The following is a 15968-nucleotide window of genomic DNA, read 5'->3' as shown; positions in this document are numbered from 1 at the left end:
AAATGAAAATGTTTCAAGAAGGAAGAACAAATGATTCAAATATGCTGGAGTTATAATTAGAATTGTATAAGACTTAGTAACAGGTAAAATAAAGGATTGTACATTCTGGAATCAATCTCTTCACCAAAAAAAAAAAAAAAAAAAAAAAAAAAAAAAAAAACCTAGGCCTGGGGTGAAAAATATCATATCCAGACAAATTACCTATAATTTTGAATGAGAAATATGGATATTAAATGAACTTGCAAATTTTCAGGACTTTCTATCAGCCAAACCTGAATTTAACAGAAAATTTAATATATAAGAGCCAATATCAAAGATCACTTTTAAGAAACTCAACATAGACAAACTGTTGAATCATCAAAAAATTATTTTTTTTACATGGGAAACATAAACTATACGTCTAAGATTCACATCAACACTAGGGTAGCTCAAAAGAAAGATAGGCAGAGTTAAAGTGAAGGACAAGGTAAATCATGTTATACAAATGAGGTGTAGAATAAAAATAGGAACAGGCATTAGACCAAAGGGAAGAGGGCTCATAGTTCTGAAAACCTACTCACATTGGGAATGGGTTCAATAGGCAAACACTACATATACACTATGAAGAGTATAGCACCTTCCAAAATCTATAAAGAAATAAGGGCAGAAGGATGAGCAAATGAAGAAACAAAGGGTAAGGAATAAGACAAAGGAGAAATCCTTGAATGGGGAGGGGGAGGTTAAGTATTAGCAAGGCAAGTTATAGAGTAGAATATTAAAGAGTCAACAGGAATAGTTGTATGTATGTGGTGTGTGTGTATGTGTGGTGTATCTACATAAATATATGTTTTTTTAACTGTAGTTTACTTTAGGGTAGGGGAGGGGATTCAAGGGGAAAAAACACGGAAAGTAAATAAGTTATACAGCAGACAACCAAAGAACAAAATACAAAGAAGTAAAAATAATGGAAATTCATGAAATATAATTTCTTCTACTAATAACGATATATATATATATATATATATACATATTTCTATGTATATAGATATATGTATATATATATACAAATATCTATATCTATAACTATCTATCTATATCTATCTATCTATCTATACTTTCTTGATCTATTAATTCGTTGTTACATATTTTGAATCCTCGGAGGTTTTTCAAGGTCCATGACAATGTTCTCTTTTGTTTTGCTTTATTTTGTTTTGTATTCCTTTTGTTTTTTCTTACTCCATTTTTTACGATTTAAATTTTAAAATTAAATAAAATTTAAAAAATAAAATGCCATAGAAAAACAAACAAACAAACAAAAATAACTTCAAATAATGGGAAATCCTGTATACCACTAAGCGGACTGCACATTGATCCAGGTGTTTTAGAAAACCACATACAACACTCATAAATCTGATTGCATTACTGAGAATTCATCCTCAAAAGAGCAAAAGAAGGAAAATAGGATCTATATTGACAAAAATATGGAAGTCACCTGTGTAATCAACATTAAGGGAACATTATGGAACAAATCACAGATTTGGATCTAGAAAGCACCTTGAATATCATCTAGGAAACAAAGATTTTTAAAATGTCATTCATTTTAGAGTGGCAGTCATAAGATATGAAGCCTAGTCCTCTACTCCAAATCTAAGATTCTTTTCAGTGCATTGATAAACACAAAGGTACAAGGAAATATGGAGAGACATAGAAATATTAGCAGAAGGTAAATTTTATAAAAGTTTATTTCATTTAGTTTTTCAGAAAAAAAAAAAAAACAACAAACAAAAAAAAATAAGCTAGAAGTGGGGAACTTGAAAGAAAACTTGAAACAGAATAAAAACTTATATGCTTTAGAATCATTTGGGTTCATTTAACTCCATGTGGATCTTTAGTGTTAAATACTAGAGAAATTGTATACTATTGTTTGCAATTTTTTAAAATAAAGCAAAACATCCTCCAAACAGAAAAAATTAATAAAGAAACTTTACCTTTGTATCAAAATCCAGTTCATCATCTGTGCTTAGCCAAGCCTTATCAGATCCTGTATTGTCAGAGAATCTTTCAAAGAAAAATAACCCAAAATTAGTACATTTCCAGAAATCAGTCATCAACAATTGCTGTTCAGTTGTTGCTTTGCCACCAAATGATACATTACAAAGGACGTGTTAATTGATCAGGGTATTATCAATGATTCCTATTCCAAGATTTATTTTGACTAAGAAGAAAATAATGTAGAAACTATCAGTCAGTCTGTCCTCCAGAACAAGATTATTTTTAATTTTTACACTCTTCTAAAGTTGACAAATGAACACAATGGGACATTATAAAACACAGAACCAACAAAACCCTGGAAATTGTAACATGTCACTTCTCCAAGCCTTCCCTACTTGGTTCTGAGAAACTTTCACTGACTTATTTTTTCTTACCCCCCCAACTGGTTTCAGCATCTGACTTTGTGATCCCATTTGGTTTTTTTTGCCAAAGGTACCAAAATGACTTGCCATTTCTTTCCCCAGTTCATTTCACAGATGAGGAAACTGAGGCAAATAGGATTAAGTGAGACTTGCCTGGAGTCACAAGATAATAAGTATGTGATCCAGATTATAATTCATAAATATGAGTCTTCTTGATTCCAAGCCCAGGATAGCACCCACTACTTTTCCTAACTGCCCTTCAGATATGCGAGTAGGTCATACTTTCCAAAATGTATGACTCAGAAAAGTTTTGAGCATTTATCTTCCTTGCTAGATACAAATTTTACACCTGCTGTGGTAATCTGCCTTCAAAGAATTGCAACTCACTTGGGGTGGAAGGGGAGGGTAGTTGGGTCCAGAATTCAAGGAGGATGGGGTATATCACTTATGATGGACTGGTACAGGGAACTTCCAGACAGGAAATAATGTAGATGGACAACTGTTGTGTCTGAGTTGCTGGGGGACACTTGCTGAAAATGACAAAGGATGAATCCATTCTATCTTTATTCCCATTCCCACTCCTTGTCCACTGACCCTAAGGTTCTCTTCCCAGCTCTTTAGGATCTATTAGCATCAAGACATCTTCCCCCCCTTTTTTTTTTAAAGCTCTATTTCCTTGCTAGCATCCCTGATTTCCTTTTCCTTCTCCTTAAAAGTGCCCACAGATTTTTCTTGTTTTGTCTTGTTTTTTTTCTTTTTCTTCTCTTCTCAGTTGTATTCCTTCTCTTTTTTTCTTATAGTCTTCATTTTGTCTTTGTTATGTCGTCCTCCATCTTTTCAAATCCTCCTTGGACTCAGCTCCTTTTTTTCCTTTAGCTGGAATCTTTCTCCTTCAAGTCACTTCAATTTCTCCTGAAATTCAAGACTCCTGAATTTTATTAACTTTCAATCTCTATTTTCCAAGTTCTTAAGGCTTCAAAAATCATATTCGCATTTGCTTTTCCTTAAATTCAGATCTAAAAGAGGTCATTCTGTCCCCATTAATAGGAATAATGTAAATTTTGCAATATGTCCATCAGCCATAATCCCATGCAAAAGGAGATCAGTTTCCTGGGACTGTCTTGTTAGAATATCTAAGACTGACTCAATCATCAAGGCAATTTACAGGAGAATTTGTTCTTACCCAGCCCCTTTCCTACCCACTCCCTAACTCCTTGCTAATGGTGTCTTTACTCCCTAGGTCAAGTCCTTATTTCCCTCTCGCTCTTCCCTCTGATTTTAAAAAGCCATGTTACTTGAAGTATCTTGCTTTATGATTTATATGATTTAGCCCATACGCTGTTTCACATTAACAAATGCCATTGTTTGTGATTGTGATAAATATTTCGGGTGAATTTGTCACATTAGGAACTGCTCTCCCAGCCTGGTACCTTGGTGCTTTATATATGTGGTACTTCTCTTCATTCTTTGGATAAAAATAGTTAGAAAGGTACGAAATGTTCAGCTTCTTGGTATCACAGGATTCTTCCCACCAACTTCCTGACACAATCACTCCCTGTTTTCCCTCTTTTAGGTTCTCTATTTATTTTTAATTTAAAAAAATCATTTCTACTAATACTTGATTCTACTTGATCATCTAGAAAGTGGAAAGGGTTTTTTCCCCTAGACTTTTCATCCCTTTTTGTAGTAAGACTAAGTCATTGACAGCAATAAAGAGCGCAGAATCTATAGGTCACTGAAAAATAAACATTCTGTGAAGTGGGAAAATAAGCTCACTAGAAGTGAGATACTTAGTCTTTGATCATTACTGCTAATGGCTTTTACAGTTAATGCTCTGCTACATCTGTTTGCTTTTATAGCATCTCTAGAGAAATTGTTTTTTAAAAAAGGTTTACCACTTCTTATGATACAATGCCAGTTTGCCCACATGTCTCTTAACTGGGAAAAAATATTCCTGCTAAAGTCTCAAAGTGAAAAGTAGCTTTGTACCATAGTTGTTCACAAGAGTTTCAAGCAGAAAGTACTCACCAGACACTTTCTTCTTTTCTATTGCTTCTCTCCTTGCTGAGAATTTTCCAATACCATTTCTTGTCTTAACTTAGGATCCTGCTCCCAGTGACTAATTCCCACTCCATCTTGATAATTCCTTCAACTGAGCACTTAGATAAATTTCCACAAGTATAATATGATACATCTTTGCATTGCAGATGTGCCTCAAAAGGCTTGCTAGGAATTCATTCCAGGTGGCTACTATGTGGTGTGGCCATATGGAACATAGCGGTTCATTTTTTCATTCATTTATTAACTATTTGCTAATAGTTATATAAGGGCATTGTGGATAAGAAGTAAGAAGTGGGTAAAAATATTGTGGATTCAAATTCTTCCTTTGTCACATACTGATTTTGTAGCCCAAACAAGTCACTTAATCCTTCTGCATTCCCAGGCAACACTCAACACAGAGCAGTTGCCAATCTCATAAATAAGCATACATGCTTACACATACAGTGTGCATAAATACATATATGTATGTGTTTATATATTGGCATATTATTTGTATATTATGCGTATATACACATATATACATACATACACATAATAATGTACATATATAGATAAATGCATATACACTCGTACCAATTAGAGTTAAGTAAACCTAATTTTTTGAAAGAGAAACATGGATTAACGTGATAGTGGAAATTGGTGAAATAAAAGATATAGCTTTTGGAGTCATAAGAGTCTGCTTTGCTCTTGATTGAAAAGCTCATGGAAGACTAGTTCAAGAGGATTAATTAAAAGAAATGTAAAACTGCTATGAACCATACCTGCTTATAGAGTCTTCTACAATACCATCTTCTGCTATTATAGAAAAAATTAAAATACAATTAAAATTTGATACATAAATAGAATATGAAAAGCATACTTTTAAAAAAATTCTATAAAGCGTAATATGAAAAGCATAATTCTAAAGCCATTGTATAGTGTACTTTTTGAGCAATAACAATATGATTTAAATGGAATTGCGTCAAATAAGATAAATGTAGTATTATTATCTTTTAGTAGAACGAGGTGGGTCTTAAAGTATTGGATATCTGTCAATGATCTGGTTACATTAACTGCTTCACACTGACAGAGCATGTTATCTCTTTCCCAAGACAGAAGGTAAATACCATTAATGGTGAATTTTCCCAAATGGAGTTACATCAGATTACCTCTAATGTCCAATTCCAAGTTTTTAAGTCCATCTTCTAATCGTTTTTTTAAAAGGGAAAATATTACTTAAAAATAAAGTTTCTAGACATTTCCCCTAAAGCATACATTTCAAAAATTATAAGGGCAAAAATAATGTGAAGAAAACAATTTGAAGACATTAGAACACTATTTTAATGTGAGTTACGGCTGTTACTAATCAGAAGAGAATAAAATACAAAAGAATTAAGAATTAAATAACTAAAATACTTACATTCAGTTCATTTAAAAATTTCAAACTATTTGAATCATGTGCTAAAAGAATTTACTATCTATTAAATGTTATGGATAAACTGTGTTTTTTTCCACCATAACCCTGAATTAACATATCAAAGTCACCAATAAAAATAACTAGTTATTTTATAGTTATTATTATATTATTATATATTATTATTTTATTATTATACTTAATATAGAAAACAAGATGTTGGTTCCAGGAATGTTAAAAAAAAAAGGACTTCTAGGGAACAGGACCAGGGCTCTAGCACACTCATTGTTCATGATAATGAGTCTGGTTCATTTTGAAAATGTAATCTATAGGAAAACTTATATGCATAGGGTTTTCTATTAGTAAAACTCAAAGGGAAAAATACTTAAGTTCAAAACAACGTAATGTGTAATTAAGCAATTCTATTATTACTATACAAACCTATCAAATAATGAATTTTATCAATTTTTTGATGAACAGAAAATAAGGTGGACCAAATAAATGTCTTATGGTAGAAGATGAATATTTGGGAGAAAGCAAATGCATTTTATAATAGCAATCATATAATTAACTTATTTATACTCCTAATTATTTTAGACATTTTAAACCAACATTAACTCCTAATTATTTTAGCCATTTTAAACCAACATTAATACATTTATCCATAAGCTGGAATTTGACCTTGTATGTCTATATTCTGATACCTTCCTTGAACATATCTGGGTACAGTTCTATCACCAATAAGCCATACTCTTTAATTGTACTTATATTAAATTCTGTTACAGACTATAACTTTTTCTTTGATTTCATCATGAGATCATTAATGTAATAATTTTTATTAAAATTGGATTAGGAGTTTTAAAAAATTTTATATGTAATTAGCATGATAAAAAATAATGTTAGATTTTTGATGAATAGAATTTCACTTTCCTTCCTTAAATGTCACAACAATTTTATAAAAGTAGCCAGAGATCAACCATTTTACAAATTAATAAATAAGGAAAAATGATGATCAATTTTCAACTCACAAACAATAGGATTGAAAGTGTTTTATTGGAAAAGGATTTTTTTAGGCAGCAATAAAATATAACTAAAATTATATACTGCTTTTTCTGCCATTGTAATTCCTCTATTCTTCCATAAGCTTTACATCACTCATCTCCTTCTGACAATGTAATGCCCAATTCTTAAAATGTTTTCCTCTATGCTTTCCTATAAGGAAGTCATCTAAGCTTTCTGCTTTCATCAGCATTCAAGTAGGAATCACCAGAATAACCATATTATCTTTCTCATGTGGTAATGGATAAATTATTTTAAAAATAATCATTTAAGATGAATTTATTATTGCAAATCTAGGTCATTAACTTTTCAAATGGGCCAGCTAGCAAGCTATAGTGTTAGAAACTCAACCAGAAAATGCTCTATCATTTAACTATCTGAATCAGAAGGATGTAAAGTATTCCGAGGGTCAAGTTGGAAGTGGGCGTGTATGAAAAATATTTGCAGAAAATGAAGGATCATATGCATTACCTTTCAAATCTGCTCCTCTGTTCGCTGGTTGCCCTAATTCTTTTGATTTTTTATTTTTCTTTAGTTTGTATTAAGGGAAAGCTTTATGAACACTATAAAAATTTGAAAACATTTAAAGGTGTTTCCACTTGAATAAGTGATTTACTGAGTTCCAAAAGAGAAGACTCTGCTCTTCTGCTGTTTGATCATTCTATCAATCAATCTATATTCAATCATAAGTAATATTCATTATTTATTTCACATTTAAGAATAAAAACATCATATTGCCAAATACAATATTTACTATTTTGTGTTAAAGAATTTTCATATGATTTGCTTAAACATGTTTAAAATAATTTGGAAATCAGAAAATTCATAGTGTAGCTTGATTCTTTTTCCTAATAAAGCAGATAATAACACAAATACGTTTTTTGTAGTTTCAGATAGTACAGTACAGAGGTAATTAAATCATTAACCAAAGATAAACCAGTTATTATTTTAAAATATAAAACGAAAATAGAAAAAACCCCAGAATATATGAATTTTAAGATTGCTCTTCATTTTTTTAAAATTAACTATTATTTGGGTTTGTCAGTTCTACCTTTTTTGTCCAGGGATGGTGCAATATCAGAAGTCTTGTCTGAACAGCTGATTTGGGGCGTACAGGGCTTCTGCTTTTCAATTTGTTCCTTCTGTTTTTCAATCTTTACCTTTGGTTTTTCAATTTTTTCCTTCTCTTTTTCAATTTGTTTCTTCTGGTCTTCAATTTGTTTGTGATAAATATTTCTAAAATAAAAAGTAAAACATAATAAGAGTACATCAACCAAGATAAAAATTGCATGTAACAAGTCTTTGTGTATCTCAAATATTAGATTTTTTTTATTGTTTTAGTAAAAACTAAAGTCTGGAGAACAATACTAATCAATTTAGATGTAATACACTTGTCTTCAGAGTCACAATATTATAGAATTCTAGGCTTAGAACTGATAAAGCTTATTTGGGGGATCAACAATCATCTCTTTATTTTATCAATGAAGAACTAAATCCCAGAAAGGTTACAGTTGTCCAAGGTCACACATAGCATGAGGGGCATGATCTCACCACAGCACTCCAAGGTGAACATCCTTACCCCTGAAAACTGCTTCTCTGTGAATTCCAATGTTGACTATTAATATTTATGATTCTTTTTTGTTATCACTCATATGAAGGCATCCAAGATATGTGATTTTTCCCTAAAATTAAAACTTTAGGTCTCTTATAGTTGAGAGATATCAGTAAAACATTAAAATAGAAACAAAGACAAAAACCACTTCTAAATGTACATTATTATTATTATTATTAAATTATATAACTCCTTGAAGATCAAATACAAAAATGTTTGTAAACATTTGAAAACCTTAAAAAATTAAAATGGCGGCTATTATTATTTCTGAAAATTCTGATCTCAGACTGACTCTCTTATATCCCTTTTGTTTATATCATACTGAACTTTGATAGCCTAAATTTTCCATTTGCTCAATTCCTTTTTAGTAACCTTAAATACAAAACAGATAGAGGTCTATCCTCAAGAAGTTGCCTGTTTGCCTGGTGCTATGCTGAAGCACGTGGCAGTTTTCAGAGCTGTAGTTTGCCAGGATGCTTGCCAGGCAATTATTATAATATGAAACTATGAAAGCCACATTCACTCTCAATTTTATGGAGGAAATATTCTTTTAGATGTAATGATATAAAGACATGAATTATGTTAGCACTTACACAGGATAACCATAGAGCTTAGCATACTTCTCAGCTATCCATCCATCATTATCTTGGAGAGTGTGATCAGCATTATGTTGAAGAAGAAGAGTGACCAAGCCTAAAGCTTCCATACCGACACTGACAGCAATCATAAGGGCCGTTCTAGAATACCAAAGAAGCAATTTGTTTTTAAAATTTTTAACTAGTCACATTTATCATATTTTTCTGGACATCCTTCAATAAGAGGATATCTCATATTTTCTTTACTCAATACAGACATACATACATATATATATATATATATATATATATATATATATATATATATATATATATATATATATATATATATATATATATATGTGCATCATGAGCACATGTATGTTGGGAGAGCAGTACTATGATGGTTCGAATGCAGAATTACAAATATTAATAAAAACCAGACAAAAAAAGATGGAAAAGACAACTTTTTTTTGTCTTCTTTCAATTTTAGTGGGGATTGTGAAATTAATCATAATGTTAAAAAAAAAAAGAGAAAAAACCCCACAGTATTCCTTGTATGAAACCATTAAGCTAATTCAGCTTGTTTACTAGCCTTAAAAGTAAAGTGGAAGCCCTTTGAAAATAATTAGAAATAATCTTAGCCACTCCAATGAATTCTTACTCCAGTGTTCCATCATAATGTAGAGGTGACCACTGCTTGTCTAAAGCAAAACCAGAATAAGCTATTTTATGTCTTTCTGAAACTTTTTGAGCACGAATACAGCAATGAACTTTCATGTTTTAGGACAAACTTTTGTAAATTAAGAAGAATTAATCACCAGAAGATAGTTGATTTGAGAAAGACTATGAAGTCACAAAGGCATTTTATTAGGATTAACAGTGATAAGGGGCAGCTACATGGTGCAGTGAACCAACCCTGAAGTCAGGAGGACCTAAGTTCAAATCTTAACACTTAACATTTCTTTGCTGCATGACCCTGGGCAAGTCATTTAGACCCAATTGCCAAAAAAAAAAAAAAAAAAAAAAAAAAAAAAGATTAAAGAGTGTTTAAAAGCTGAACAAGTGGAAGGAATATCCATATTGATAAAAATATAAATATTCTGAAATACTGAGCATATTGCATACTGATGCATGGGCTTTTTACCTAAGCTAGTATTGAAATGATATAATGGGAAGATTTGCTATCCCTTGACTATTTAGTGATAAGTGATAAACTGCCAATTCTATTAAAGGTTCAATTCATGTAAGGCGAATCTTCACTGGAAAAGTCATAGATTTTAAAAACGCATTTATTGAAATATATTGATGGAATCCTAAACTCTGGTATCAGTAGTTAATATCACATGTCTAAAAAGGTTAGGGTTTTTTTTTTTTTTGTTGTTGTTGTTGTTTTTTTTTTTTTTTTTTTTTTTTTTTGTTAACTATTCAGTTCAGCATTCAAAATTGTGGACTAAATAGTAAATCACTTTAACTCTTTCACATTTACCTCCAAACAACATAAAATAGCTACCCAATAAAAGTGCTGTAAAAGCAGAACCATGAAAAGATGGAATGAAACAATCTATGAGCCTTAAGAACCTTGAAGATTGGAAGGAAAGGTCTCATTTTAATAAAAGGGACATGCAGTCCAGACAGGAAGCATCTCAGAAAACCAGCAGTAGATTCTGAGTGTCGGCTCAGAGAAGGAAGCAAAAGCCAACACCAGCATCACCCATGTACTTCAGCATAGTCAGGGGAATAGACAAACTTCGGCTCTGAGAACTGCCACATGCTTTATCATAGCCCCAAATAAACAGGTAACCTCCAGAGGACAGACTTCTGTAACTCTGGGCAAATAAGCAGACCCCAGAATATAGGTACCTAAGCAAACAAGCAGCCACTATAGTCAGACTAACACTGCTTCAGTATATCTATGGAAAAATGCAGAAACAGCCTTAAAAGAGGGCAGGCACAAACATTAGGACATTGGTTCAGTAGCAAGTTACCTGTAACAAGCCTCCTTAGTGTCAGCCACCCCACCCCATCCATAAAGAAAAAGGAGTGTTTGCAGGCCCAGAAAGAACTTTTAGGAGAGTTCTGAAAGGAGCTTACAAAAATCATAAAAGAAAAATTGGGAAAAGAAAAAGAACTTTTCGTTGGGGTTTTTTTTGCCCATAGATGTTTTGACATTGTTGCCTTCTTATGACTTTGTGTCTTCATCTACTTAATCTAATTGTTTTACATAATTATCTTTAATTTTTTTTTTTTTTTTTTGCTTATCCTTTGGAACTGCTGGAGGCCCTCAGGGTCTAGCAGCTTACTTGCTACTGAGTTAGATGATTAGTGGTGGCATCTGGTGTGTACTGAATGTTTCTGCATTCACCCTGAATACACTGAAGGACATGGTGATCCAGTCACTGGCAGCTGCCTGTTTGCATAGGTACATGAAGGTTCAGGCTCTACTTATTTTCCTGGGGCCTCTGGAGATTACCAGTTTGTTAGGGGCTAGAGTGAAGGATGTGACAATTCTCAGAACTAGTCTCCCTGTTCCCCTGACCATTCTGACCATACAACTGTTGGTATTTGCCTACTCCACCATACTAGTGCTCAGTTTTTACCAAGGGCTACAGAGGTGGAGTTTGTTGGTGGCTTCCTCCCCTTTTACCTGCTAATTTTCTACTAACTTTTCAAGTTCCTTGGGGTCACAGATTATTTCTCTCTGTCTTTTTCATGATTCTACTGTGCCCAAATTTGTTTTGGAAATGATTTTATATTTGTTTGGAGGTGAATATGGTAGCTACACTGATTTGCTGCTTATTCCTCTAGCTCAATTCCTAGAAGTCATTCAAAATATTACATCTATTCTTTTCATTCTCTTAATGACATATGATTAAATTCAACAAAGGGCAGTGGGAAAAAAAAAGAAATGAAAATTAATTGAAAACTAAAGAATCTAATCCTAAAGTATAAGAACAAATCCTCAGAATCAATGCTAAATCAAGCTTCTGAATGGAATCTGGAGTAACAGAACCCAGAAACATTCACAGTAATAATTTTCCAACTCAAGCCATCTTGGAAGGATTTTAGGAAAGGTCTGGCTCAGTTGGGTGGAGGGAAAATGGCCCACTATAGGCAAGGAATATAAAGGGAGGCTCTTAGCAAAAATATAGCAGTGTTGGCTACTTATTCTGGGTTCAGAAGACCAGTGATCAGCAGAACAGATGTGAAACCTTCAGTACAAGTATAAAAAAATTTGTAAGCCCCCAAAAATCAGTATAACAGGTGGAACTTAGTCAGGCCACCCAGTAAGTGGGAAAACTTGCAGCAACTCTGGCCCCTGAACTATCAGTAAGAGGTTCTCGTGCCCTGCCAAAGAAGATTGGGACAATTTCCCCCTATGCCCTATAAGCAGAGGTCAAATTTTTTTAAAGAAGCAAATAGGCAAAAAGAGCTCTGACCATAAAAAGCTACTTTGGAGATAGGGAAGATCAGAATAGAGAATCGCAAGCAGACAGCAAAGGCAACATGACTTCAGGGGAAACCTCAAAGTGGGATTTGAATGGATCTCATGATCTCAACATCAAAAAAGCTCTCTAGAAAGAGTTTGAAAAGGATCTTGAAAGAGAGATAAAAGAAAAAATAGGGTAAAGCTATGCAGGAGAATAATCGTTTTTTCGTTTTTTGGGGGGGGAGGAACTTCAAAAGGTTGGAAAAGCACAAAATCTGACTGAAGAAAATAACTTCTTAAACAATAAGATTGGAGAAATGGAAAAAAAGCTACTGAAGAAGATAATTTAAAAAATAAAATTCTTTAAACAATAAATTTGGTTGAAATGGAAAAAAAATTCATTGAACAATTTCTTTAAAAGTACAACTAGTCAAATGCAAAGGCAGGTAACAAAGCTAAGTGAAGAAAATAAGTCACTAAAATTAGAATTGTTCAAATGGAATTGATTGAATCAATGGGATACTAAGAATCAAACAAAGTTCAAAAAATAAAAATAGAAGAAAATGTAAAAATGCTCATTGAAAAAAAAAAAGATCCAGAAGAGTCAATGTAAAATTTATTGGACTACCTGAAAGCTATGCTGAAAAAAAGAATCTGGATACTACTTTCAATTTTTCATTTCAACATACTTTTTAAATTCTCATTGAGGAAAACTGCTCTTACATCCTAGAACCAGAGAGTAAGATATTCATTAAAAAAATCCACTGATTATCTCCAAAAAGAGACCCACAAAATGAAAACTGAAAGGAATATTATAGGTAATTTCCAGAATTATCAGATCAAATAGAAAATACTGCAAAAAGTACCAGAAAGAAAGCATGGTCTATTCCACGCCACATTAAAGCACTGGAGTGTCTGGAGTATTGTATTCTGGAAGGTAAAGAATTATGGACTACACCAAGAAACAACCCCACAAAATTAAGCATTATCATTTTTTTGGGAAAAGATGAAAATCCAATAAAAAATCCAATTTCAATAATTTCTGAAAAAACCACCAGAACTGGACAGAAAATTCTATCTTCAAATAAAAGATTCAAGACAAGCATAAAAAGGTAAATTGAAGAGAAAAACACCTACATTTTAAAGGTTAAATGTTTGAATCTTTATATGGGAGATGATGCATATAATTCTTTCTCAAGATAGTTAGAAGAGGCATACTTAAGTAGATTAAGTTAACCTTAATGTCATGATATAAAAAATAATTGGAAGTGAAAAAGAAATTGTACTGGGGAAAGAGGAAAGAGTAAAAATAGGATAAAACACATCACATGAAAAAGAAAAAAAAGCAGGGAGGGAGACAAGCATCTTTAAACTCACAGGATTTGGCTTGAAGAGGGAATAACATACCTATTTAGTGTGGTATAGAAGTTTTTCTTATTCTACTGAGAAGTAGGAGGAAAGCAGAAGGGTTATAGAAGGGAGGGCAGAAAGAAATAAGAGAAAGGGATAAGAAAAGGGGAGGAAGTTGACAAAAGGGAGGGCAGTTTGAAGATTAGAAGCAAAACACTTTTGAGGAGGAAAAGGATGAAAAGAGAAAAAAATAAAACCTGGAAAAATAGAACGGCAGAAAAAAAGTTAGTAACCTTCACTGTGAATGTGAATTCAATGAACTCCCCTACACAATTAAAGCTCATAACCAGAATCTTACAATATGTTGTTAACAAGAAACACCTTTGAAGCAGAGAAATAAATACATAGTAAAGGGAAAAAGCTGGAACAGAATATAATGTATTCCAGTTGAAAGGGGAAAAAACGCATTCATAGATATCCTGATCTCAAATCAAGCAGAAGCAAAACTAGATCTAATCAAAAGAGAAGACAAAGGAAATTATAGAAGATGGAGACAAGGTGGCAGACAGTAGACAGATCTGTGCCTGAGCTCTTCCTGGCTTTCCTTGGAATCAACATCAGATTAAGGCTCTGAACAGGTTTAGGAGTGACAGAACCCACAAATATTTGGAGTACAACCCATTTCCAGCAGAAGATATTTTGGAAGGACTTAATTAGCAGAGGGATATAGGGAGTGTGTGTGTGAATCAGCACCAATGCCATGCACGGAGCTCCAGGATGGAGAGGCCCCATGCACAGGGAATATTGTGGGAGGCTCTTATCCAAAATACAGTAGTGTTGGCTACTCTATCCTGGTTCTAAAGCCAAAGGATCAGCAAGTTAGCTGTGAAACCTCCAACACAACCATGGAAGGCAAATAGTGAAACCTGGGACAGTGCACCCTTTACCCTGGGAAAAAAGAATTCTATTTTAACAAAGACTTAAAAGCCAAATAATAAGCTAGGAAAATGGGCAGATAGCAAAAAAGTTTCTGACCCATAAAAGATAATATGGTGATAGGGAACATCAAAACACATACTCAGAAGAAGATTACAAGAACCTATATTACAAGCCTCCAAGAAAAAATGAAATAGATCCCAGGTCATGGAAGAGCTCAAAAGGAATTTTTAAAAATTAAATAACAGAAAGAGAAGAAAAAAATTAGCAAAAGAATTGAGAATGGTGCAAAAGGAAAATCGAAAAGCTAATGAGAATAACTTAAAAAGGAATATTTTCCAATTGAGAAAAAAGGTACAAAATTTCACTTTAGGAAATATTTCCTTAAAAATTGTAATTCAGTAAATGGAAGCATTATGAGAAATCCAGATACAATAAATCAAAACAAAAAAAATGAAAAAAAAAACTGACCTGGAAAATCAGTCCACGAGAGAAAATTTAAGAATTATTACAGTATATGAAGTTATAATTGAAATAAAGCCTAGACATCTTATTTCAAGAAATGATCAAGGAAAACTGAACTGATATTCTAGAACCAGAGTATAAAATACAAATTGAAAGAATTGGCCAATCACCTTCTGAAAGAGATCCCCAAATGAAAACTCATGTATTATTATAGTCAAATTCTGCAACTCCCAGGTCAAGGAGAAAATATTACAAGCATACAGGAAGAAACAATTCAGTTATAGTGAAATTACAGTTAAGATAACACAAGATTACCATTGGCAACTGGCAAAAGCAGCCTGCTTGACATGACCTGACTTAAAAATTGTTTTTAAAAAGTCATCCAATACAGAAAGATGCAAAGACAGTGGACATTGTCAGCTCTAAGTGTGAAACATGTTTCCTTCACATCCAATTTGTATTTGTGTCTGTGATCTTGGATGAATAACATCTGATATATGTATGTTAATCTTGGAGCAGCCCCTGAAAAACTAATCCACTCCATCTACAACTGTTACTTCCAGTGCTGCTTTGTGCTGAAAGAACATCTAGTTTACTGCACTTGATCTGTAAAGGGACTTTGATTCTTTGTAATTTTAGGGATAAATTAGGTGGTTAATTTAAAGAAAAATCTTCAATGTTGCCTTTACATCAC

The 15968-nt window shown here is 32.7% G+C and overlaps 1 protein-coding gene and 1 long non-coding RNA gene across 4 annotated transcripts in view; one reads left to right on the top strand and one right to left on the bottom strand.

The window, feature by feature from the left end:
• The window catches only part of LOC141544759 (uncharacterized), a 155428-nt gene that overhangs the window by 11003 nt on the left and 128457 nt on the right, over positions 1–15968 (top strand). The gene's annotated exons all lie outside the window — the stretch shown is intronic.
• LOC141544748 (uncharacterized) overlaps positions 1–15968 on the bottom strand; it is a 101048-nt gene that overhangs the window by 74349 nt on the left and 10731 nt on the right. For all 3 annotated transcript variants that reach the window (XM_074271252.1, XM_074271254.1, XM_074271253.1), the window contains 4 exons: positions 9112–9255; positions 7958–8142; positions 5216–5249; positions 1968–2037 (listed from right to left, as the gene is read on the bottom strand). In XM_074271252.1, coding sequence (XP_074127353.1) covers positions 1968–2037; positions 5216–5249; positions 7958–8142; positions 9112–9255 — 433 coding nt within the window. The remainder of the gene's footprint in view (positions 1–1967; positions 2038–5215; positions 5250–7957; positions 8143–9111; positions 9256–15968) is intronic.

This window comes from Sminthopsis crassicaudata, chromosome 5, assembly GCF_048593235.1.
Source record: "Sminthopsis crassicaudata isolate SCR6 chromosome 5, ASM4859323v1, whole genome shotgun sequence".
In the NCBI taxonomy this organism is placed as follows: Eukaryota; Metazoa; Chordata; class Mammalia; order Dasyuromorphia; family Dasyuridae; genus Sminthopsis; species Sminthopsis crassicaudata.
This window is presented reverse-complemented; position numbering and strand designations above follow the sequence as displayed.